This window comes from Mastigoproctus giganteus, chromosome 14 (assembly GCF_048544385.1).
Source record: "Mastigoproctus giganteus isolate SK-2022 chromosome 14, ASM4854438v1, whole genome shotgun sequence".
NCBI lineage: Eukaryota > Metazoa > Arthropoda > Arachnida > Uropygi > Thelyphonidae > Mastigoproctus > Mastigoproctus giganteus.
Genome location: NC_143588.1, coordinates 83,416,176 through 83,444,093, shown reverse-complemented (window position 1 = coordinate 83,444,093; position 27,918 = coordinate 83,416,176). Strand labels below are relative to the sequence as shown.

Here is a 27,918-nt window from a genome sequence, read left to right as displayed (position 1 = left end):
TAAAGCGAGGGTACATAAGTTTATAGTATTTAGATAGTGTTTTAACATTAGTAAAGTTTGTCCAACTAGTCATATCCAAATAATAGTCATAGAGTGACAATAAATGCAAAGAGAGCATCAGAGACATCAGCAGCAGATAGTATGGTTCACAGTGTAGAGCAGAGGTTCCCAAACTTTCTCGGTTCACGATGCCCTCAGCGTCCCAGTAATTTTTTCACGGCACCCCAAGCCAAAATAAATACCTAACACAATGGTTTTTGACCTTTTAATATATACCTACATAATAATTTTATTCTTTATATAGAGGTACTAAATAAAGATCAATTATTGATCACCACAAAATTAAAAAGATACGGTACAATGGATACTGTACACCTTTTTATAAAGAAATAAATGTATAAATTTCAAAAAAAATAAAAAATAAAAAATAATAATAATAACTTTAAGTAACTTAAACCCAAATTACACGGCACCCCAAGACTGTTGTTGCAGCACCCCAGTTGAAAACCAGTGTAGAGCTTAAGACAAGTCAAAGAGATTTAACGACTGGATGCAATATCATTTGCTTATTATTAAATGAAATTTCCTTTCATTTGAACTTTTATAAGTTTATAGTAGTTGAAGTGAAACATGGAAGAATAAGGGAGATATGTAGCAGTCAATAAATGATCCAATAGGCCAAAAAGCATTACTGATAGAGATTTGTCTCTATCAGACTTGACAGACTTGTCACTACCCATTTCATGGACAGCTGCCCCACAAACAATGAGGCCAGAGGTCCAGATATCAAAAAGAGCTGACCATAAGTATATCCACAGCCTTGATTTCCATGGCAGAGTTACTCAACACTATTTCAATGAACACCAAATGCTGCTTAGAGGGGTGCAATGAGTCATGCCCAGGTCAGCCAGTCAAGTCGAGGTTTGGAGAATGGTTGAATGGAAATGAATCCTGCATGTAGAGTATCAGCCATGTAGTTTGAGAAGAATGATACGAATAAATGTGATCAAAAGCAGTCAAAATGATCAAACAGAATTAACTTTGAAATTTTCATAGATGTGGACTAAAATTATAAATATCCCAATGTGAATAATTTATTCTATTAGAATATGTTGTACAAGTGACTCACCTTCAAAAACATGGTCTATTTCATCTTCCTCCTCGTCGTCTGATGAATGGCCATCAGATTTTGGCTGCTGCTGATTTTCTGTTAGTGCTCCTATTGACATTATCTGGTTACTGGGAACTGACATCACAACAGGCGTAGAATTATTAGGCATAACTGATGCAGCAGCTGAAGGGGTAATAGTACTGGGAACAGCAGTAGTGGCAGTTGTTGTAATGGTAGCAGTGGATGTAGAAGTCATGGATGTTACATTTGCAGAAGAATGATGAGTAGAAGTGGGCCATGGATGTCCAGGGTAAGGTTCCCCATAATTCGGCAAATATGGTGCCCAATCATCTACAACTGCTTTTCGTCCTTTTGGACCTATTCTTCTTAATTCAGCCAGTAATAAGGCTTGTGCTGCTTCTCTCACCTAAATTATATTTTATTATATTAAAAATTAAAGACAAAAGATGCTACTATTCTAAAGCTAAGAAACCTATAGTCTCAAAACAGAGGTTCATTGATATTTATGTATAAAATTATATCTATAAAAAAATGCAGTAAAACACAAACAGAATAATGCATTAAACAATATTTGATTACAAAACCATAATAATTTATATAACATAGATATCTTTTATTGAGTGAAGCTAAAATAGTTTTAATGTAATTATATATAAACAATATTTATGGATATTCAATACATTAATAACAGAAAAAAAAAAATAGCAATTTAGAAAAGTGTTGCAAGGAAGACAGGCTTATTCAGTATCAGCTGTATGGAATGCATATAAAGTATCAGATGACAGAAGCCTATGGCAGATATAAACTAGTCTATAATCAAGTCACAAAGGAGGTTAGGCAGGGGAAGGCAGAATACGAGAACTCCTTGGCAAAGGATGCAAAGAAAAACAGCAAAGAGTTCTTTACTTATGTAAACTCTAGAAGGAAAGGGATGAATCAGATTGGACCACTTAACATAGATTGGTTGACTATTGATGATCATGCTTAGGGGTAGAATTTTTTTCAGCCTGGACTGTACTTGTTAACAGGAGAGATTGCTTCTACAGGGATGGGATACACTTAAATAGAAAGGGTGCAAGAATATTTGCTGATGCTATCGAGGCAGTGTTAGGTGGGTCGGAAAACTGCTAGCTTGGGGGGAGACAAAGACGAATAGATTAACAGTAGCCACTGGCAGAGGTGAAAGAGATTCTTGCACTGCTTCTATTGGAATGAGCAGAAGCCTGAAAAACAAGATGCAGGTTATTTCAGAGACTGCTGGAAGTCATTGCGGTACAAGTAAACACATGGGTTGTGTTAGGGTAGCTAAGAATAAAAACAGGTGCATGTATACTTGCGTGTACACCAATGCTAGGAGTTTAGTAAATAAATTTGATGAATTTGAGGTATTGCTCAAAACATCAAAGGCAGATATTGTTGGGATATCAGCCCACACAGATATAAGGAATGCAGAACTGGAATTTGGGGAGTACAACGTCTACAGAAAGGAGAGACAGGATAGGAAGGGAGGAGGGGTTATGCTATTAGTTAAGAGACACATAAAATCCAAGGAAGTGAAGCCAGTCGACATCGATGGACAGGGCATTTTCGAGTCAGTTTGGTGTGACATAAGCATAGTTAAATCAAAATTGAGAGTAGGAGTGTGCTATAGGCCTAATGACTCTGATGAGTATAATAAGATACTGTACAGGGAAATAGAATGGGGCAGTAAATCAGAGAGTCTTATAATGGGGGATTTTAATTTCCCAGATATTGACTGGAATTTGTAGGTTGGTCACTCACACACTAGCAAGGCTTTTGTGGATTTATTGGATGATTGTTTTCTACACCAGCATGTTCGGGAGGAAACTAGAGGGAGTAATACTCTTGATCTGATTATCAGTAGTGATTCTTCATGCATTAAGAATCTGCAGATAAAGGAACCACTAGGTGGCAGTGATCACAGTGTGCTGAAGTGGGATTTACTCAAGGAGGTAACTACCATCAAAGGTAAAGGGAAGGGTTTTTGCTTTCATAAAGGCGACTATGATGGTCTGAGACAGTATTTAAATTCTATACAGTGGGACCAACTGATGATGTTACCAACAGCAAATTCAAAATGGGAAGAATTCAAGGAACTAATCTTGGAAGCTACCAGGCTTTACATACCAACCAAGAAATATTATTCAAGGTTCAGGCCTAAATGGTTGTTAGATGAACTAATGAGACATATGGCAGAGAAGAAAAATGCATGGGATACATACAAATTAATGGGTCACATGGAAGCCTACGATAGATATAAGTTGGTCTGTAACCAAGTCACAAAGGAGATTAGGCAGGCAAAGGCAGATTATGAGAAATCCTTGGCAAAGGATGCAAAGAAAAACAGAAAAGAGTTCTTTACCTATTTAAACTCAAGAAGAAAAAGGATGAATCAGATTGGTCCACTGGATGTTGATGGTTCAACAGTTGAGGATCCTGCTCAGGTGGCTAACAATCTAAACAAGTATTTTGCATCTACATTCACACATGAGGAGTTATTCAGGAAGGGGAATGTGGTAGGTGAAGTAAACATTGGCAGTGAGCTAGATGATTTTCTAATAACTGAGAGAAAAGTGGAGGAGAAATTGTTGAGGATAAACATAAAAAAGGCACCCGGGGTGGATGGGATCTATCCAGTTATATTAAAGGAGGCAGCAAAGGAAGTAAGCAAACCCCTAGCCATAATTATGAGAGCTTCTTTGGACTCAGGGGAGGTACCCATAGACTGGAGATGTGCAAATGTAACCCCAATTCACAAAGGAGGATCAAAGGCTGACACAAGTAATTATAGACCTGTTAGTTTAACTTCTGTTCCAGGAAAATTAATGGAAGCCCTATTTAAAGAAGCACTGCAGGATCATCTAGACAAGAATTCAGTTATAGCTCAGACACAGCATGGTTTTGTTAAGGGCAGGTCTTGTCTGACCAATTTGATTGGATACTATGATGTAGTCACAAAAGAACTGGATGCAGGGAATAACTTTGATATTATATATTTGGATCTTAGAAAGGCTTTTGATACTGTTGCGCATGGAAGACTGCTGCACAAATTGGAGCAGTGTGGCACTGGAGGCAAATTGCTGCTATGGATAAAGGGATGGTTGAGTAGCAGAAGACAGTGAGTGGTAATCAATGGACACTGCTCAACGTGGACTAATGTTATTAGTGGAGTTCCTCAGGGTTCAGTATTGGGTCCATTGTTGTTTTCTGTATTTATAAATGATATTGATGATGGTATATCAAGCTTAATGTCCAAGTTTGCAGATGATACAAAGGTTGGCAGGGTTGTTAAGGACACTACTGATGCTATGCTGCTGCAACAGGATCTGGAAAGGTTGAGCAGATGGGCTGAGAGGTGGCAAATGAAGTTTAACATTGACAAATGTAAAGTACTACATATGGGAAACAGTAACCCCAGATCAACGTATCAACTCTGTGGTACTACACTGACAGTGGTAGAGAATGAAAAGGACCTGGGGTAATTGTGCAGGCAGATATGAAGTTCTCTGAGCAGTGCAGACAAGCTGCAAGAGTAGCTCATGGTGTCTTGTCAATGATATACAGGAATTTTTCTAGCAGGGATAGGGATGTGATTATTCCCTTGTATAAGGCATTGGTCAGGCCACACCTTGAGTACTGTATACAGGTCTGGAGGCCTCATTTGAAGAAGGATGTAGAGCTGCTGGAACGAGTACAGAGAAGGGCAACAAGATTAGTGAATGGAATAAAGGGTTGCTCTTACAAAGAAAGGCTTAAGTTTTGCAAATTACAGAGTCTGGAGACTAGGCATCGGCGAGGTGATCTGATAGAGGTGTATAAGGCTTTGAATGGCTTGAGCATGCTCAATGCCGATGGGATTCTTCCTCTTGCTCAGAATAATTGCCTGAGAGGACATAAATTCAAATTGAGGAAGGACGGATGTCGGATAGATGTGCGGAAATTTGCCTTTAGCCAGCGGGCAGTTGGTTTGTGGAATAGACTTCCATCACTTGTTGTTGAAGTTGATAGCCTAAACAAATTTAAGGCTCAGCTGGACAGGTATTTCGAACGAACGTTGGGGTGAAATGGGAGTAGTGGTTGTGTTTTTTTTTTTGGCTAATGCTGAATAAGCTTGCTTTCTTGCATCATATGCCTCTACTAATGCTAATGCTAATGCTCAGGCAACTTATAAACTGAATGAGTATTTTGCATCTACATTCACACACGAGTTATTTAATGAGGGGAGTGTCAGAAGTTTATCAAACTCTAACAGGAAGCTAAGTGATTTTGTAATAACTGAAAGCAAAGTGGAAGATAAATTGTTGAAGTTAAACATAAAAAAGGATAGATCCTGTCTGGGGTGGACGGGATCTATCCAGTTATATTAAAGGAGGCAGCAAAAGAAGTAAGCAAACTTTAGCCACAATTATGAGAACTTCCTTGGATTCAGGGGAGGCCCCCATGGACTGCACGTGTGCAAATGTATCACCAATTCACAAGTAACTATAGACCTGTTAGTTTAACTTGTGTTCTAGGGAAAATAATGGAATCATTGGTTAAAGAAGCATTGCAGGATCATGTTATTAGTAGAGTTCCCCAGGGTTCGGTGTTGGGCCCATTGTTGTTTTTTATATTTATCAATGATATTGATGAAGGTATATCAGGTTTAATGTCCAAGTTTGCAGATGATACAAAGGTTGGTAGGGTTATTAACGACAGAAAACACAGTATGCTACTCCAACTGGATCTAGATAAGTTGGGCAAATAGGCTGAGAAGTTTAACATTGACAAATGCAAAGTACTGCATATGGGTAGCAATAACTGAAGAGAAACGTACCAACTGTGTGTGGTACTACACTCAGGGAAGTGGAAAATGAAAAAGACCGGGGGATAATTGTGCAGTTGAATATGAAGTTTGCTGAGCAGTGCAGATGGACTGCCAGGGCAGGTCATGAAGTCTTGTCAATGATATATAGTAATTTTGCTAGCATGGACAGGGAGGCGATTATCCCGTTATACAAAGCAAAGTTTCCAGCATCCCCTTCCCCCCAAATTTCTCCTTCAAACCCATGCACAGTACTATAGGTTTTGATACCTTTCGTGTTTGGGGTTTTCATAAAAAAAAAAAAAAAAAAAAAAAAAAACAAAGCAATGGTCAGGCCACACCTAGAGCACTGTGTACAGGTCTGGAGGCCTCATTTCAGGAAGGATGTAGAGTTGCTAGAACGAGTACAGAGTGAGAGGAACAAAGGAGTGCTCTTACCAAGAAAGGCTTAAGTTCTACAAATTGCAGTGCCTCGAGAGTAGGCACCTACAAGGTAATCTGACTGAGGTGTATAAGGCCCTGAATGGCTTGCGCAAGTTGAATGCTGATGGGATTCTTTCTCTTGCAAAGATTAAGAACATGAGGGGACACAGTTTGAAATTGAGGAAAGAGAGTTGTAGAATAGATGTGTGGAAATTTGCCTTTAGCCTACAGGTAGTTGATTGGTGGAACAGACTTCCACATTTTGTTGTGGAAGTTGACAGCATAAATAAATTTAAGGCTGAGTTGGACAGGCATTTGGAATGAATGGAGGGGTCAAATTGGAGGTGTTTTTTTTTTTTTCTTTTGCTAATGCTGCATAAGCTTGTTTTCTTGCGTTGTATGCCTCTACTAATGCTAACCCCGGGGGCTCACATCTGGTGAGTATGGGCTTGGCAAACCCAGGGTTCTGAGCTGGATATCATCATTCTTCTCTTTCTTGGTGATACCTCTCTCTCTCTTTCTCTCTCTCTCTCTCCCACACACACACACACAGGGGGGTAACTCGGGAATTTTTTTTTTTTTTTTGGCTGGTGCAGCATAAGCCTCAGGCTTCCTTGTACCATATGGCTAATAATAATAATAATAATAATAATAATAATGCTAATAACAATAATAACTTGGGGGCATCGCTCACCAACCCTGTGAGCGAGGGGTTGGCATGTGTGTGTTTCGACAGGCATCTGAGCCGATTAACGATTTGCTGAGTTTCGGCCTGTTCTTTGTCCACATTAGCTACCCATTTCCTGTCACATTGGTTTTCCACTTGCTCATTGTCATTGAACTTATTCTCTGATTAGTTCATAACCTTTCAGCATGGTTTCTCTCTATATTTCCATGCAGACTCCTGATGGCATAATTTTCTCTCGGAATCAGTGATTGCCAATCTAGGTTGCAGCATTGTGTTAATTACTAAGTTAGCAAATCAAGCGTCACGGATTCCAGACACCTGTTGAAACACTGATCGATATCTAGTCAGGAAATAACCTATGTAATTATTTACCTGTGTATTTTTAATGATGTAATTACACCGCCCACTTGTACCATGTGACTCGCATCCCTCATCTCCAATTGGCTACCCCACCTTCTCAAGGTCGAATAAATATCACTAGGAGGAAAACTTTTTTAATGTATAGAGATAATGATAACAAAAAAAAAAACCTTTATCAATTTGGTTCTTAATTTAGATGAGCCATTTGCTTCTATAATATGAAGTCAAATTGTTACAACCATTAATAACTCTTTGGTTAAAAGAAATTTTTACCAACAAACACATCTGTTCCAATTCACAAAACTGAAATTGCTCTCTCTTGTATTGCATCTTTATATCAATTGCTCTTCACTATGCTTTTTTTTTTTTTTTTTTTTTTAGCAGAACCACATCATTCTTGATGTGGGGATTTCAAACCAGTATATAATTAGCATTAGCATTAGTAGAGGCATTTGATGCAAGAAAGCAAGCATATGCAGCATCAGCCAAAAAAAAAAAAATAAAAATAAATAAAAATAAATAAATAAATAAAAAATATTGTTTGTTTGGGGATTTTTTTGGCGCATGGGCATCTATGGCCATAATGCGCCATACATAGGTAATAAAAAATAATCACTTCCACTTCACCCCTCTGTTCGTTCGAAATACCTGTCCAGCTGAGCCTTAAACTTATTTAGGCTATCAACTTCCACGACACGGGATGGAAGTCTATTCCACCAACCAACCACCCGCTGGCTAAAGGCAAATTTCCTCACGTCTATCCTACAACTGTCTTTCCTCAATTTGAATTTATGCCCTCTCAGGTGATTATTCTGAGCAAGAGGAAGAATCCCATCAGCATTGAGCATGCTCAAACCATTCAGGGCTTTATACACCTCTATCAGATCACCTCACCGGTGCCTAGTCTCCAGACACTGTAATTTGCAAAACTTAGGCCTTTCTTCGTAAGAGCACCCCTTTGTTCCATTCACTAATCTTGTTGCCCTTCTCTGTATTCGTTCCAGCATCTCTACTTCCTTCTTGAAATGAGGCCTCCGACCTGTATACAGTACTCTAGGTGTGGCCTGACCATTGCCTTATACAATGGAATAATCACCTCCTTATCCCTGCTGGAAAAATTCCTGTATATCATTGACAATACTCCATGAGCTACTCTTGCAACCCGTCTGCACTGCTCAGAAAACTTCATATCTGCCTGCACAACCACCCCCAGGTCCGTTTCATTCTCTACCACTGTCAGTGTAGTACCACAGAGTTGATACGTTGCTCTGGGGGTTGCTGTTTCCCATATGTAGTACTTTACATTTGTCAATGTTAAACTTCATTTGCCACCTCTCAGCCCATCTGCTCAACCTTTCCAGATCCTGTTGCAGTAGCATAGTGTCAGTAGTGTCCTTGACAACCCTGCCAACCTTCGTATCATCTGCAAACTTGGACATTAAGCTTGATATACCATCATCGATATCATTTATAAATACAGAAAACAATAATGGACCCAATACTGAACCCTGAGGGACTCCACTAATAACATTAGTCCACGATGAGCAGTGTCCATTAATTACCACTCTCTGTCTTCTCCCCCTCAACCACCCCCTTATCCATAGCAGCAATTTTCCTCCAATGCCACACTGCTCCAACTTGTGCAGCAGTTTTCCATGTGCAACAGTATCAAAAGCCTTTCTAAGATCCAAGTATATAATATCAAAGTTATTCCCTGCATCCAGTTCTTTTGTGACTGCATCATAGTATCCAATCAAATTGGTCAGGCAAGACTTCCCCTTAACAAAACCATGCTGTGTCTGAGCTATAACTGAAGTCTTGTATAGATTATCCTGCAGTGCTTCTTTAACCAGTGCCTCCATTAATTTTCCAGGAACAGAAGTTAAACTAACAGGTCTACAATTACTCAGTCCATCGTAGTCGCCTTTACGAAAGCAATAACCCTTCCCTTTACCCCTAATGGTAGTTACCTCTTTGAGTAAATCCCACTTCAGCAGACTGTGATCACTGCCACCTAGTGGTTCATTTACTTGCAGTTTCTTAATGCATGAAGAATCACTACTGATAATCAAATCAAGAGTATTACTCCCTCTAGTTGCCTCCCAAACATGCTGATGTAGAAAACAATCATCCAATAAATCCACAAAAGCAAGGCTTTTGTGGATTTATTGGATGATTAATTGGGTGAGTGACCAGCCCCCAAATTCCAGTAAATATCTGGGAAATTAAAATTTCCCCATTATAAGACTCTCTGATTTGCTGGCCCACTCTATTTCCGCATACAGTTTCTTATTATACTCCTCAGAATCATTAGGCCTATAGCACACTCCTACTCTCAATTTTGATCTCCCAATGCTTATGTCACACCAAACTGACTCGACACTGCACTGTCCAGCGATGTCGACTGGATTCACTTCCTTGGATTTTATGTATTTCTTAACTAATAGCATAACCCCTCTTCCCTTCGTACCCTGTCTATCCTTTCTGTAGACATTGTACTCCCCAAATTCCAGTTCTGCATTCCTTATATCTGTGTGACACCACGTCTCTGAAATCCCCACAATATCTGCCTTTGATGTTTTGAGCAATACCTCAAATTCATCAAATTTATTTACTAAACTCCTAGCATTGGTGTACACGCAAGTATATATGCACCTGTTCTTTTTCTTAGCTACCCTAACACAACCTATGTGTTTATTTGTACCCCAATGATTCCCAGCAGTCTCTGAAATATCCTGCATCTTATTTTCCAGGCTGCAGCTCATTCCAATAGAAGCAGTGCAAGAATCACTTTCACCTCTGCCAGTGGCTACTGTTAATCTATTAGTCCTTGTATCCCCCCCAATCTAGCAGTTTTCCGACCCACCTAACACTGCCTCGATAGCATCAGCAAACATTCTTGCACCCTTTCTATTTAAGTGTATCCCATCCCTGTAGAAGCAGTCTCTCCTGTTAACAAGTACAGACCAGGCTGAAAAAAATTCTACCCCTTGAGCCTTGCACAATCCTTCCAGGGCCGAATTGATCGACAGAGCTCTCGTCATATACACCCTCCTATCGTGTCTGGGCAGAATTGCAGACACTTTCAAATTCAACCCTAATTCACGGCTTTTTTTCAACAGTGACCTGTACTTGTTAAGTAATTCCGCCAGTCTCCTACTCTTAATATCATTAGTACAAGCTGTGGCCTAACTAAGACTTTATAAAACAGAATAATTATCTCTTTATCCCTATAGGCAAAGTTACTGTATACCATAAATAAAATAGATGTGCTGTCCTTGTAGATTGTCTATGCTGTTGATGGAAATTCATGTCAGATTGCATAATTGTTAAGCCTTTTTCTTTCATTACAATTAACTTTGTACATTTGCTGCTGGCTTGACTTCTGACCTTAATGCACCAAATTTCACAATCATGAACTTCAGCCATTTTAGATTGGAAAAGGCAGAGACATTTTTGGGCTTTCTTCTCATTTCAGCCAAATAGTCAGCCTAAGGCAAAGGTTTCTTGACAAATATAATTTTTCTTGTAGCAAATTAGACGAAAACAATTCTTAAAATCAGGTGGTTTTTCATGACATCAAGCAGCGGTGAATGTGTTAAGTTTGTTCCTTCCCAAATAATAGGATAATCTGAGATTAATGATGCTATTCCAGTTCAGATGATACTGCAGCACAGGAATCAAGATTGCACAATTTTTCTTGCCACAGAAATTTATCCATTTCACTCTTCGAACCACCTTTGTAAATTGGAGAGTTGGCTGGTTTAGTTTTTTATGGTGCATTGGCAGCTTAGGCCATAATGTGCCACATCAAAAATAAAAAGTGTACTAAGTATATTTGGTAATCTATAAACAGGCTACCACTTCAAAAGGTAAATATGATGTCCTAAGATACAGAGTATTATGGTAAAAATATAAATAAGTAAAAGAACAAAATATAAAAGTATAAGTATTTTAAATCTTTGTGTATAAATTAATAGAATATAAAAAGTTAAAAAGTCAGACATATTATCTCTATCATCTAAAATTTGGCTGAGTTTAAACTGTTCAGCCAGATTATTAAAGATGAGAAAACTAATAGCATTTAAGGGCAAAAGCCTCAAGCTACGTGGTAGTATGACTAAAGTATAGGTTCAAGTGCATTGGATTTATTCATAGCTATCTACCAAAGTAGTAAAATTGGTATTACTTTAATTATATCTCATATTGTGAATACCTTCACAACGAGGTGCCATAATCTCGAATGAGTAATGCTTCACCAATGGAGAAGACAAATCTTGGTGGATACCACCAACTAGAAGGCACCGAAGAGAGGCCAATAAGCCTCGAAATGGTGCCATTTGTGGGGACTTGATGCTGCCTGAGTTACTGAGAGTCTTCCCTAATAGGGAAGAGTTGCCTATTCGAAGGATTTATGAGTGAGGAGTAACTGCCACTTTCTTCTTCTTCCTCTCCTACTATCACTTTCCTCTACCTTTTTTGCTTTCCTAGGTCTAATAGAGACAGGTATGTGGATAACAGTTTTTTATCTCATACCATTTTACAAACTGTGCCGTCTGGGTGGTGGTGGTGGTGGTGGTATTCACCAAGAATAAGTAACATTAGCCTTCTCCACTGGTGAAGTGTTACTTATTCGAGGTAGTGCAATATCATGGCAACTTGTGAAGGTATTCACAATATGAGATATAATTAAAACAATGCCAATTTAACTACTTTGGTAGATGGCTACAAATAAATCTGATGCACTTGCACTAACCTAGACGTATGTGGCAAAATACAAACAATGTAAAGGCCTCCGTAGCCAGGTGGGAAGGAGCAGCAGTGCGTAGCACACACTTCTTGATTAGGCCGGGGTTCGAGCCTGTCACCACAAAATACAGACGATGCGGAAAGGTCAGGGAATGACCACCGCATATTCCCAGAGCAATATGGCATTAGTTGCTAATGCTCCTAAAAACCAAATAACAACAACAAACAATGTACATCCTTAAACACTGGACATTCAATAAAAACATGATAAACCATTAAAAAAGTTTCACAATTCTCACACATATGTGGGTCATCCACCCTCAGCAAAAAGGAATGTGTCAGATGATTGTGACCTATGCAGAGCCGAGCAAGAACAACTTCCTCTCTCTGTGGACTCTGCGTAGACTGAACTGCTAGGATATTAAATTTTTGGTGGTGGGATATCGGTGGAATATCCCCACCTTTTTTGGGCTTTTCTTGCTGCTGTGCATTCTGAATTCCACCAAGGTTTCGGAAATGGTGGAAACTGTGGGCTGCTGCATGAACAATACCTTCTGTAATATATGAAACTGCATCACTGATTGGCTGCTGGGTGACCCTTGTGGTGTCAAATTGTGCCAGATGTTTGAAGGCATTCCAGTTAGCTTCCACTGAGATATCCGTGATGGTTGATGGTCTCTTTCCAGTCATAATAGATATGACAGGGAAGTGACCACTCTCGTAGGGATTTTTGTCAACCTCCCATGTGAATAAAGGAAGAGAAGATGGAGAGATTAATGGCAGTAAACATACAAGGAGGTGTGTGGAAAAAGGTGTTTGTTCCACCATTTAGGAGAGACCCATTATTTTCGAGCATGTGCTCTATTTTATGCCCCCTCATGTTACTGTCTGCAATATCCCAGAGAGTATTATGTCAATTAAAATCTCCTAATAAAAGAATGGGAATAGGAAGTTATGCAATGAGATCACCAAGGTCTGCCTAGGAGACATTGATCCCAGGTGGCAAATATCATAGTGGTAGTAGCAGTAGTAGTAACAGAGGCATGTGATGCAAGAAAGCAAGCATATGAACTTATTGTAGCATCAGCCAAAAAAAAAAAAAAAAAATTGACACAACCATTCCCTCTGAAAGTTTGTTCAATTCCTCCTTGAATTTATTTAAGCTATCAACTTCCACAACAGATATTTGTCATTCTTATTTTTTAGCAACTAAGGCCATATTGATCTGGGAATATGCGGTGGTCATTCCCTGACCTTTCTGCATCCTCCATATATGGTGACGAAAGATAAAAGTTTGTTCTAGCAATTAACCACCTGCTGGCTAAAGGCAAATTTCTGTACATCTATTCTACAACTGCCTTTCCTCAATTTCAATTTATGCCCCCTCAGGTTGGTTTGTAATCTGTGCAAGCGGAAGATCCCATCAGAATTCAGCGTGCTCAACCCATTCAAGGCCTTATACACCTCAGATCACCTTGTAGGTGCCTAGTCTCCAGCAACTGCAATTTCCAGAACTTAAGCCTTTCTTGGTTAGAGCACCAATCTTGTTGCCCTTCTCTGTACACGCTCAAGCAACTCTACATCCTTCCTAAAATGAGGCCTCCAGACCTGTATGCAGTACTCAAGGTGTGGCCTGACCACTGCCTTATACAAAGGGATAATCACCTCCTTTTCCCTGCTAGCAAATTTCCTGTATATCATTGACAACACCCAATGACCTGCTCTGGCAGCCTGTCTGCATTGCCCAGAAAACTTCATATCTGACTGCACAGTCACTCCCAGGTAGTACACCGTGATTAAGGTGTAGTACCAACTGTATGGTACTACACCTTAAGTGTAGTACCATACAGATGGTACATTTCTCTGGGGTTACTTCTACCCATATGCAGTACTTTGCATTTGTCAAAGTTAAACTTCAGTTGCCACTTCTCACCCATCTGCCCAAATTTTCTAGATCCTGTTGCAGTAGCACACTGCCATTACAGTAAGCCCCCGCTATTCGCGGGGGTTACATTCCTGAGAAATGCAGCAAATACCGAAAACACAAATATTGAGTTATGGCTCCCATAGTAATAAAGGGGTTCCGTTCCAAAGTATGAAATATATAAGAAAAACTAGTTTAAAATTTTGTTTATGTATGTATTATATGTACCTTCATAATATGACTATGTACATAGACAGTAAATAGTGAAGTGCAAGCATATGGCATCGAAATAAAAATAAGAAACAATTTAATATTAAATGTAATATTTATTAGAAATTTCAAACCAGTGCCTTTGCTAGCTAAAAAACTTATCCCGCCAGTGATATCACCAGTTTCGCTAAAGTGTTGATAAAGGAGTTTTGCCTTTTCACGAATGATGAGTGAACTTAACAGAATTTTATTTTGAGTTCAGTCTTCTATTCACAGATTTAAAGCTTTTTCCATTTTTTCTAATTTAACATCATGAGTTACAGAACAAATTTTTGAAGCAATTAGCACGTTTTCACGGACACTACGGCGGATTTTTTCTTCCGATTTCTTGATTGATCATACCGTTGACTCATTGATTTTATGTTTTGCCACTGAGGAGACATTTTCGCCATTAGAAATTTTATCTAATAACTCAATTTTATTCGCTAATGTCATCACCTTCTTTGATCTTTTCACATTTCCCTTGTTATTCGTAGCCATATTTTGTATGGGTTAGAAAGAACTTGTCCACAATAAAGTCACTTTCTTCCATTAACACACTCGAAAAAGTCTGTTTTACATTGTAAAACAGTAGATTTATCACTTTTTGTAAGCATATCAATTTATAAGCATATAAATTAAAAGTAAATGACGAAACCTTCCATGACAAACGTATAACACATACTGAACAAGGATTAGCAAGAAACATCCATGCTTGCGATTTTCGTCACCTCTCCCCCACCCAATGAGCGCTGTTTTGATTGGGAAAGATAATTTTAGCCACACGCATGTTTTTTTATGGCGGAAAATGTTCACGGCGCTTTAAAATTCACATTTTTTTAGGTTTCATTTTATATTAAATCAGCGACCGCGAATAGCGGGGGTTTACCGTACTGTCATTAACAACCCTACCAACCTTTGTATCATCTGCAAACTTTGACACTAAGCCTGATATACCTTCATCAATATCATTGATAAATATACAAAACAACAGTGGGCCCAACACCAACCTTGGGGAATGCCACTAAAAACATTAGTCCATGAAGAGCAGCGTCCACTGATTACCACTCTCTGCATTAGCATTGTTTGGACCTTCAATTTTATTTTCGGATAGGAACTGTGTTGGGGCCCCTGAAGAAATAATGCTATCAGGATTCATAGTGTTTTTAATATTTGTTCAGTGCCCAGGTTCACAATCACCATGGAGCCCAAGTGGGATGCCCACTACCCAGCAAGTAATGAATGTGCTGAGGAGTGGGATGCCAGAGCTACCCAGACACCATACCTGCACTGCCACTAGCCTGAATCCTTTGGACCACGAGGGTAGGAATATAGCATTAGCATGGTTGATCCTTGCAGAACCCATTAGCCAAGCCTTCGAGGACCACCCATCTTATCAAAGCTGGGGCCAAATTGGTGTGTTGAAGATGGGCTCCCCCTCAACTACCTGAATCTCCCTTTCCGAGTTTCCACGGGTTGCAGAGCATGGCAAAAATGCTGATTCCTATGTCTGTCTGGGCATTGGATCCAATGATTCTAATCTGGAGGACCAGCAATATCACTGGTAGGTCCCCTCACCATGTACAGGTGCCCACATCAAGGGGTGCGAACTGGAGAGATATTTGCATATCTCCAATCTGCTCGGACTGCACCTGATTCCAGAGATGTATGCATCATAATAGATAGGGATCTAGCAATCTATTCTGCTTTCTTTAATATCACAGAATAAATCCGATCAGTTCTTTATGCCTCTTTCAAGCATCACAATTCTACAAATCTATTTTCAGTGATCACACAATTGGCTATTCCCCAAAACCTGTTAGCTGATCAAACAGTACTTTCAAGCATAAAAGAATGATCTTGTATAAACAGTGATGCAAAAATTAACATTAATTATTAATTTATACTTTTAACAGTGTTCAATGCCAAGATAATTTAAGCAGGATAAAAAAGTTCCAGAACTGAATTTTCATTTTAAACAAATACAATATCTATAACTATACAATGAATTTTTCAAAATAATAATCTTAGCTATTTATACATTTTCCCCATCAGTTATGAAGTTGCAAAAAGTCTTTTTTTCTTGAACTGCATTTGTTGTAACTTCTGGAGATTTGTTGTCCCTTTAGTTTAAAAAAAAACCCAAACAAATATGTAGTGCAAAGTCAGGCGAGCAAGGAGGTTACTGTAATGCAGTTACAAGGTATCTAGAAAGGAGGTATTCAGAAATTATCACATGATATGCAGGAGAATTGTCAAGGGTTTACAGGCTGATTTGCATGTTTTGAAGGCTGAAAAACCCAGCTAATGGGGGGAACTGTATTCCCTCCAACTGAGATCAGCAACTGCAGCCCTGACTGAAGAGGCCTTCAGAAAAATTGCTCATTAATGATTTATTTAAGCACACAGTCTTACTCAGAATGGTAAATAATGTCTTTACAGTCAAGAACTAATTCTAGCATAACTTTAATACCATTATTGCTGACAGTCCCCCCCCCTCCCAAAGACTTACTTTGGTTTGTAGGTTGTAAAGATGATACATATCTCATTTCCTTTCACTACTATTTTTAAAAATCCTGGATCATGATCGCAAATTTTTATCAGCACTTTTGAAAGAGTTCTACTCTTGTTTCCATTTCATTTGATATTAAAAACTTGAGAACAATTAAGTTACATAACCTTTTCATGTTTAAAATATAAGGTATGATGGCCTAGAAACTAATGTGATATTCTAACTTGAGGTGCTATGTCTTCAATTCTTATTTGAGGATCAGCCTGAATAATACCTTAATGTGGGATACAAGTTAGTCATTTGTTGCCCCGAAAGAACTTCCACACCATGCTTCATTCTCTTGAAGCATATGTATCATTCAAATATCATATGTCTTTATAAAACTGGTGTGGTTGTTTTTTTTTTTTCCAGTGGACATCTACAGTCTCTGAGACTGATTTCTTCAGCATATAACTCTTTGTTCAGAGGCTAAAAAATGATTATACAGAATTACTTAACGAGTAGCTTCTAGAATTGTCTTTGACCATTTCCCATTTAATATTAATACTTAATTGATTCACCAACTGTTCCCCAGAAAACTGAGTTGAAATAATGCCTAAAGCCATAATAATTTTCCTTGCAGAAAGTTAAAACCTATCCCTTTACCCTAGAGAACAATTCTCTTTAGATATATCCTACATTAATAATTATGATTACTGCTTGTTAAAGGTTTCTTAATGCAATTGTTCTCAATAGCATTTGCATCCTTGGTAAAAATGAGGTCACAGATAATGTTCTCCTGTGTGGCACCTTTAACACTCTGAATATAACAAGAAGCCATCTGTTTAATCAAGAAAAATTTACACGAGGAGAATCACTCTATAGTTTTGCTACTATAGAGTGATTCTCCTATATCTTATTTATAAGATGATTACCATAAAATCTGATTAAAAACATACTGCAGCCTTCAGCAACCTGATCCAATTACATCAGGTGTCAAAATGGCTTCACTGGGAGTCTAAAAAAAACTGTATCAGATACCCTATATTAGTGAATGTTCACTTTAGCATGTCCTCTTAAATGGTTGTAATTTCTGTGAGACTATCTGCCTTTAATTCATCAGCAATGCATAGCTTATTCTTGAACACCTTTCCCTTTAATGGAGACATTAAGGGAAAATGGTGTTACTGTGTAACTAGTTGTAAACTAGTTGACCAAGGGAAGAGACAAGTGGCCATTTACAGCAGGATGGCATAGACAGTGCTTCTAACAGCCTTATGAATTAAAAACAGGCCAGTTTGAGAAAAGAGGGCGTAGTTTCTAAAGATCTAGGAAAATATATTGCAAAACAAGTTACACAAAATACATTAGACATTTATGGAAAGAATCAGCTCAGCATAAATTAGATATTTAACTACTTTTTTTTTTATTATATTAGATTGGTGATACTACCACAAAAGTTTTTCTATCATCAATATCAGAAAATAATAAGAATAAAATTAGTATATAACATGCAAAAGAAAGTTATTGATTATTTGAGTTGCTACTAACCAAGATGTCCATTTACTAAGCCAGTAACTAAGGTCAAAAATATAAATAAATTAAAAAAATAATAATAATAAATAAAAAGGATAATTCACAATAGACTATGAAAAGATGTACAACTAAACATATTTCTTGGCAGTTAATAGCATTAATCTCAGAATGGTTCATGTGAGCAAATGAGTTACCACTCTCAATCAGTGTTTGAATTGGAAATATTAACAACTGAAAAGCTATTATTTGGTAACAAAACAAAATTAAATGTACTTTAGGTTAGAAGTTTATCCAAGGCATGCAAATATTATATGCCAGCTTTTGTTGGTTCTGATATTCAGATGCCACAATTAATTGAATACATGTTGGAATTGGTAATTGGCAATTCTCTTCCCTAGGAGAGTAACCAAGGCAACTTTGGTTCCTGTTTGCCATAGACAGCCACAGTTTCACTGTACTTTTAAAAATTAACTTTTACATAGTAAACAGAGGTCTTTTTAACAGTAAGGTCTAAAAAATAATTTCTATTACTAACAAAAATCAATGGCAGAAGCTGCTAATTTTATTGATCTAATTCAATCCAAGGGAAGTGTATTATCTTGTTTATAAGATAATTATAAATCTGATATATTATGAATTTCTATTATGGATAATAAAATTCTGAACTACTTGTGATATTAATTTTTAATAAATTTACACAGACCTGAAAATTTAACTTGTAGAATTAGGTTTTTATTCTAATATGCTACCTTCCAAATTGTTCTGCTAATTTCGAAATTAAAAAAAATTTTTTTCCCTTTTTTACATGGTTTTTCCATAAACTGAGAAAAAAGAAAACATATACAGTTGTGAACTTGGTTATAACGAGCGTCAAGGGACCGACTAAATTTCCTTGTTATAACCATTACTCACTATATCAGTGATGAGTTAAATCTACCTCCTATTTTTTCAAATTCTCAATAACTTGTGCCGATATGTAAACATGTTTATTCTTTCACAATGTCGATACTATTGATGAGGACAAAGAAAACTTTTTACATACTTCAACATTTTTTGCACCACGTTCTAACTCACAAATAATTTTGACTTTTTCACAAATCGAAAGACACTTTCTTTAGTTAGTAGACATGTTTTTGAAGGAAGGGTTCGTTTCTAATTTAAAATGACAGTAAAGTGACCTGCATACAAAGTTCTTAGAAGTCCCAAAATAAATTTATGGTTCAGTGAATATAATCTGTAAATAGGGTAATGCAACAAGCGGAACACCAATACACTATTGTATTGTCCCCGTTCCCGAAAGGACAAGGTCATAAGCTGGCTGCTAATCCGATGCGGGTAGTCATAAAAGCTAGGTTGTCCTTTTCATTTTGGTCTATTCCAAGAATTGGGTTTTTTCGACTACCCAAGCAATTAAGAATGTTTGCATAGTTACCAAAATTTGTGCAGTATATCCATGTAAATTAAAATTATTATGGCTTTTTGTTCATTACAGCCGTGATTTCGTTATTTCCATGTTTGTTATTACTATTAATAGCCATATGATGCAAGGAAGCCTGAGGCTTATGCTGCACCAGGCAAAAAAAAAATTCCCGAGTTACCCTGAGAGAGAGAGAGAGAGAGAGAGAGAGAGAGAGAGAGAGAGAGAGAGAGAGAGAGTCAAAAGTAGAAGGGAATAAACAAGAAAGAGAAGAATGATGATATCCAGCTCAGGACCCTGTGTGCCAAGTCCATAATCACCAGATGTGAGGCCCTGGGGTTAAATTTAACCAAGTTCGACTGTATTTACTTATTTTTAAAATTTGATTTCATTTATCTATATAATAATTTGTGTACTTTGGTAATAGCAGAATGGACACGATTCAAAATTAAATAAATAAAAGAATATTAATATAAAAGTGAACATTATGTAGATTCGCCATATTTCTTGGAATCAATTCTAGGTTTTCTGGCCTTGAATGAATACATTATGGTTTTTCGTTTATGTATAAATTTTCAAAGACCAGCAGTAAGGTACCACTGTGTTTTGTTTACCTTCCTCCTTCCCCAGTATCTTTCCATCTTTTTTATACTTTGGTGGGATTGCTTATCCTATTCTTTGCTGACAGAGAAAGGCTGTATGTATGGAATCCAAGAAATGAACTTATTTGGCATCTTTCTTGACCCCTAAGATGTGAATGTTTTTGAAGCCAATCAGTGTTTTTTTTTTTTTTTTTTTTCAATTGTGAGCATTGTTCCTTCAAACTACTTATCTGTAGTTGACATTCTTTTCTATGCCCGAACAAAATGCTTCTTTCAGTTCTGCATCAGATAAACTTGGGAAACAAATGCAAAGATAGTTCCTTGACTTAATCCTTTATTAACTGCTTCATTAACCTGAATTCAATACGAAGGAAGTAAGAGGACTTTCATTAGGCCCTAGACTTTGAATTCAAATATTTTCTGAATCCAGTATAAGGTTGTCTCAGTACAGCCATTACTTCCTTGTCCAATCCCGACTCCATGCTCACTGCCATCCTATTTACATATGAAACATGGCAGTTTTAGTGAAACTGACTGTTGGATCAACAACTACACAGAACCTTCAAGTCTCTAAAAAGTAACCAATTATATCCTCCATATTTAACTTTATTAAGAAGCCAGAAGTTATCATGTCTTCCTTAAGTGAACTGACTGCACAATCAGAACAGAAGCATATACATTCCTTTTACGATCATCACTTATTTCTCCAAAACTAGACTAGTTTTCAGGCTAGTTTTGGAAGAACCTTCCTGAAAAAAGTGTGGAATTAATGCTCAGCATCTGTACCAAGAAATTCGGGTTGCTGGAGAAAGCAGGTTAGGTTGGAATCATGTTCCCAGGATCACTGCATGTGATTTTGGAAGATCCACATCTCCTACCAAATCAATTTGTCCATTTCACACGAACTATTTCAGTTTCACATATTTTCATGCTGGGAGCAATCATTCTTACTATACACTGCATTCAAAATCTGATGGTGAAACAGTATTGAGATTTTCTTGTGGAGAAGATATAAACTAATCAGGTCCATGCATGATGGCTTTTATATGAAATGTACCATTTATTTTTAGTGTTACAGCCCCGCACTTTAGATAAAGTACAAGTCTATAACAATGCCAGACCATGTAATTGGCAAAATGCAGAGACTTGACTCCATTTCCTTCACTGTTCAAGTACAAGTATGACAAACTTTGCAAAAAATGATTTATCTTGGTTGCCAAGTTTCATCCTAAAATATGTACAATACACCTTGTAACAAATCTGCAATATTCTTCACTTGCTTTTTTACAAAGTTATCACAAATGCAATAAAATTTGTTAGATTTATTACATGACATTTCCTAGTGATATGATATGCACTAATATACTAAAAACAACTTGCACTGTGCACTCTCAACACTTCTAAAAAGTTTTCTTTTCATGATCACATTAGAAACATCCACAATAATAAAATGCAATATCATTTTTGCATATTTTATACAAAAATAAAAAACAGGAGTATGATGTTTTGTAAAAAATCTCTACATGATAAAGAAAAACTGATGTCATTTGCAAACTCATCATACACAAAGGACATAGTTAGCCAGACTCCAAAACCTTTGTGGTCAGGCATTCAAATGTAATATAATCACATTTGAATGCTGTTGCCATTATAAAGGCATTATGGCAATATTAAGACACAACAGTAAGGTTTGAGGATATGTAAGATGATGTCTGGATCTTTTTTTTGAAAGCCATCTTAAGTATATTAGAAATTCCCAAATAAGAAAAGAGTGGTAAGATTAAGTTATTTCTTCTTCAGTTGTCTTATCCTCTGATAGGCAAAGAGACAAAACAAGAGGTAGAAGTAGTTCCATCACAAATGTATAAAGAAGGGATAAAAAGCTATGGCAGCTTTGGGCACTGTCTTAGCCAGTCACAAATCTCCCAAATATTTATATAAGACTTTATTAAATTATCTACCTCAAGACAGCGATCTTGCCACCTACGTGCCAACATTTCCACCTGTGGATTCTTAAAATTAGATGTATGAACAAGGTCAGGCAATAGAACACAATGAAGTGCAGCAAGTAAACTCCACCCTTGCTTTATCTGGGCTTGTTGACTAGAAAAGGTAGTATTAGAACTGCTGACTGCTACCTGCCCTCCTTCAGTGGAATGAGGGGATGATGGTTGTTGGATACTGCTATATTTGCTATCTCCTCGACTAAGACGCCTGTAAATTAAAATAAAAAACTAGTTTCTTCTCAGTTGAAATAAACTCAATAATAATATTTTTAAAATGGATAAACATAAGATTGATAACAGTTTTACTTGAATATAAAATAAGCTTTCCTTAACTATTAACTTCTGGAAAACCACAGAGCATCTTGCATTTGTGCAATAATAAAGTTTCTCTCACTCACCCCCATACCTTGATGGCAGTTTTATCAAAGTTTGTGGGACAGAAAAAGTGACTATACTTATTTTCTGGATCTAAAAAACAACTACTTCTTCCTTTCATATCAATATAACTTTATGATAATACTGATTTGTATTAAGCTCTTAAGGCTCTAATTTATATTAACAATTCATAAAGAAATTTAGACAGCCTTATGAAGTTTTCGCCATTGCTTCTTATTCTTACCTAATGGTAGTTGTGGGAAGAGGTAATCACATATTTACAAGGTTTCTTTAAAATATAGATATTTTCGATCAGATCTTTTAATTCTATGGTTCTCAAGCTTTTAAACCTGAGAACTAATTTTTATGTGATTCAAAACTTGAATAAGATCAATATCACATAAACAGGTATAAGACCCAAAAATGATAATTGGGAACTGAAAGTTGTTTTTTTTAGATTTTTCCTGGTTTTTTGGACAATAATCACGTGTATAGTCTAAACAAGTCTAAATTATCATATAACCTGACAGCAAAAAGTATGAAGTCACAAAATAAAGTAGTTCTATTTACGGCTTTAAAAAAGACTGATTTTTATTATATTCTTTTTAAGTTATGACATAGGTAGAAAGTATTTGAGAGAAAATTAAAATACAACAGAGTGGTTCTACATTGCATATGAAAAGAAATACTGTCTATTATACAGATGCTCAGTTTTTCTTGCATACTTTTCTACAGATATTGCCATTGGCACTGTTTTGTATCAACATCTGTAATTCCATCCCTTTCTTTAAAAGCAGGCCAAATACATACAGGATAATCAAATCCGAAGTGTCCACAAGTAGCTGCTGCCTTCTCGACCCTTAATCCACCTGCGTATTCACCGTGACAATACAGTGGTTTTGCCAATTGTCACTTATTTGGAGAGGTCTGGATTAGATCCTGTAAGAGATAGGAGGAATTTTTATAAGTCCTTAAGGTTGTCACAGACATTCTCTAAGTATGCCAGACAAGCTGTACTTGCTATCTGGGAGTCTAAAACACTGATGGAACTGATATTCGGGTGACATTCAAGTCAAGTGAACCCAATTTCGGCGAAGTCCGGACGGTCTGTGACAGGCAAATCCTCTGCTTGCACCTTCACGATGGTGGGACTGTTAGCAATCCTGTGGTATAACCTCCATGCACAAGCACACTGTGGGTAACCCAGATGTGAACCAATGTAAGCAGGGGTCGAGGTGTGGTGCACACACCACATAAAGAAATGCTGCCCCCTCTGTGTTACCAGACTTCGATGACTCTCATCAGCCGGTGAAATACCACAACTTTGCTTATTGGAGGCATAAAGTGGTGGAACTCATGTTTAGTCTCCACAGCTAAGTTCCGGTCAACCCTTTTCCATCTCTTTCACATCATGCAGTATGACTGATGACTTTTAAGATTATGATGAACATCATGGTGAGATTCAATCTTCCTTACATTTTGAGGGGTACAGCTCTAAAATGGTGTTCGCAGGTTGACTGCTAGTTAGTACACCGGACCGAACCTATTGGTAACTCTTTAGGAGGCATCTGGATCAGCTAGTGTATAATCTTGCTACCTCTACTCTGCCAGATAGTGACTGGAGGGAGTCTGAGTAGTATGTATGCAGGGGGCATTGTCAAGGCCACATTATGTCAAGGATCTGGGTATATTCTTACTATGTGGTCGCCACATCCAAAAATTTCATTACTTCATACAGAATGTTTCCCCCACTTTTTCTTACTATTGAATACACCAGGAATTGTCAAACTAATAGAGTAAGCTTATCTGTGAAAAGATCTAAACCTCCCAAACACTTCCTAGTTCATTTCACAAATATACATGGTCTCAATTCTAATCACAACGATGTCCATTTCCACTTGCAGTCTGCCAAACCCCATGTACTTTTTCTAATAGAATCTCAGTTATTGGTTGATTCAACTACTGCTCATCTTAATTGCCAAAATCATCCGCTGTATGATTCCTTTCATCTCAAAGGTAGTACTTGTGCATATGTCTGTTCTGATATTCCCTGTCAGAGACTTGGTGATTTGGATCTCCTCTTTTCGATCTTCTCTGGCTTAAAACCTTTCTATCTTATTGTGTCAAATTCATCTGTTGTCTCTACCGGTCTCCGAACTCCACTAATCACTTGGAGCTCTTTGACTTCCTCTCTTTGCAACTTGACTTTCTCCAGTCCAACTTTCCTAACAGTGAGATAATTTTCCTTGGTGATTTTAATGTTCACAACTCCAGCTGGCTTCTGTTTTCTAGTCACGCCAACCCAGCTGGTCGAGATGCTGAGACTTTTGCAATTACTAATGATCTTGCACAGATTGTTCATTTACCTACAAGAATACTGGACAATCCTAACCATACAGCCAACATGCTTGATCTTTTTCTCACAAACAACCCTTCTAAATACACAGTCGAAGTGAGTGGTCATTTAGGCACCTCAGATCACAACTTGGTGATTGTCTCTTCTCCAATGGAGCCTTTATCTTATGGCTATTCCCAACCTCGTATTGTTTGGCATTACAAGAATGCAAAATGGGATGACCTGCGAGATTTATTTTCTTTTCCTTTTTCAAAACTTCTGATCGTATCAGTGAAACTATTCTTGTAGGAATGGAATCGTTTATTCCACACTCCACTTTAAAATCTTGTCCTTTATCTAAACCTTGGTTTTCCAATAAATGAGCTAAGGCTGTTCAAGGGAAGAATGTTGCATATCGTAACTGGCTTGTTTCCAATTCTTCAGTTTTATTTTCTGCCTACACCAAAGCTCGCAACAATTGTAAAGCAGTTATTAATCAGTCCAAACTAGATTTTGAACAGACCAAGAGTAGAAAACTTGCTTCTTGCCCTAATGGTAGCCGAGCATTCTGGTCTCTTGCCAAGGCTATTGGCCGCAACTTTTGCCCATCTCTTCTCCCAACGCTGTCAAAACCAGATGGTTCTGTTGTCACTTCAGCCAAGGATGAAACTGACCTGCTAGCATCTCAACTCACGTATTAATGATCTTGGTAAAACACCTGCAACCATTCCTAGCAGGCTCCATTCAATGCCACCTTTGGTCTTCCGTCAAAAGGATGTTGACGAATCTTGATGCTAAGAAAGCTCCAGGTCCTGATGGTATTTCTCCACTTGTTCTCAAAACCTGTGCTCCTGAACTTACTCCTGTTCTTTGCTGCCTTTTTTTCACTTTCTTATTCCAAAGGTGTTTTTCCTTCTTCTTGGAAATTTGCTCATATTCAGCCAGTTCCTAAAAGGGGTGACAAATCCCTCCCATCTAATTATCGTCCCAATGCAATTACTTCTACTCTTTCTAAAGTAATGGAGAAATCAATTAACCGTCAACTCTTAAACTACCTAGAAACCTTCCATCTGATCAATGGTCATCAGTATGGATTATGTCAGTGTCGATCCACTGGTGATATTCTGGCTTATGTTTACTGGTGATATTCTGGCTTACTCATTTATGGACAAATTCAATGGAAAAGTTTGGTGAAACACAAGCAGTTGCTCTTGACACCTCAAAGGGTTTCGATCATGTTTCGCATAAAGGTCTTCTAAACAAGCTTCCATCTTATGGTTTACCAACTGTTTTTTGTTAATTGGTTATCCAGTTTTCTCTCTCTCTCTGATCACTCACTGAGGGTGATGGTAGATGGCTCTCTGTCTTCTAACTTCTCCACTAATGCTGGTGTCCCACAAGGTTTAGTTCTTTCCCCCACTCTTTTCCTCTTGTATATTAATGACCTTCTTCAATTGACTGGAAATCCTATCCACAGTTTTGCCGATGATAGCACATTGCATTCCACTTTCCATTTTGAGAAACCTTGTCCTGCAAAATCAGCTTCAACTTCTCGAAAATCTGCTACCAATTCCTTAAATGCCGATCTTCAGGTAATTCTCCAGTGGGGCAAAAACAACTTAGTTGATTTCAACCCTTCTAAAACTCAGTCTTGTCTTATAACTTGCAAAAAGGATTCTTCTGCTCCTATACTTATCTTTAGTGACACTGATTTCTAGGCAAAATAATATCTCTCTTTTGGGAATTACCCTGACTTCTAATCTCTCTTGGCACAAGCACATTACAAATATTGCTTCCTCTACATCTATAAAACTTGGTTTTCTCTTTCGCTCTTGGTGTTACTTTTCTTCGAAATAGCTGTTCACTCTGTACAAATCACAAATCCGCCCTACCATGAAATATTGTTCCCACATATGTTATATTTAGCTAAAGATAACTGAATCTGTATTGCTAAATACAGCTTACCTATATATTGTTTGTTATTTGGTTTTTAGGAGCATTAGCAACTAAGGCCATATTGCTCCGGGATATGCGGTGGGCATTTCCCTGACCTTTCCGCATCTTCCGTATTTGGTGGTGACGGGCTCGAACCCCAGTCTAATTTACCTATATATAGATCATCATACGCATTCAGGATGGTCTGATAGGTAGGGCTTGTTTGGGTATTTATTAAGTCTTAACTTGGTGTTATTCATGTGGTGTCTGTCATCTTGTGTATGGTACCTGACCATACAGAAACTCATTGAACCCATCTAAATTCCAAAACCTCTCTCAGGCTTCTAGATTCAGAAGAGGGTAGTTAGGTTAATTAATGACTCCTCTCTAACAGAGACTCTACTTGCTTTCTCATAGACGTACTGTTTCTGCTGCATGCCTTTTCTACAGATACTTCCATGGGCACTGTTCTGAATTGGCTTCTATAATTCCCACTCTTTCTTTCAAAACAGTCTGAACATGTGCCGCCACCAGCCAACATCCATTTACTGTCCAACTTCCAACTCACAGAACCAACTTTTCATCTTCCTCCTTTCAACTGCCATTTTCTGGAACAATCTTCCTTTATGCGTATTTCCTGAAAATTACAGTCTGCAGAAGTTTAAGTCTAACGTCAACAAATATCTTCTTTCGTCTTCTCAATCTCCAACCCAAGCATGGTACTAAGTACTATAGGTTCTAATACCTCTCGTGTTTGGGGTTTTCATAAAAAAAAAAAAAAAAAAAAAAGTCGCTTCCATCAGCACTGTAGTTAGCCAATTTTGGGTAGAGAGAGGATAATTTTTTATTAAGCAGAAGCTGCATAAAAAGT

The 27,918-nt window shown here is 37.6% G+C and overlaps 1 protein-coding gene across 1 annotated transcript in view; it reads right to left on the bottom strand.

The window, feature by feature from the left end:
* The window catches only part of Rbcn-3B (WD repeat-containing protein Rbcn-3B), a 357,208-nt gene that overhangs the window by 69,450 nt on the left and 259,840 nt on the right, over nt 1–27,918 (bottom strand). The window contains exons 22-23 of the mRNA XM_090389262.1: nt 22,358–22,610; nt 1,130–1,538 (exon numbers count right to left, since the gene is read on the bottom strand). Of these exons, the coding sequence (XP_090245388.1) occupies nt 1,130–1,538; nt 22,358–22,610 (662 nt within the window). The remainder of the gene's footprint in view (nt 1–1,129; nt 1,539–22,357; nt 22,611–27,918) is intronic.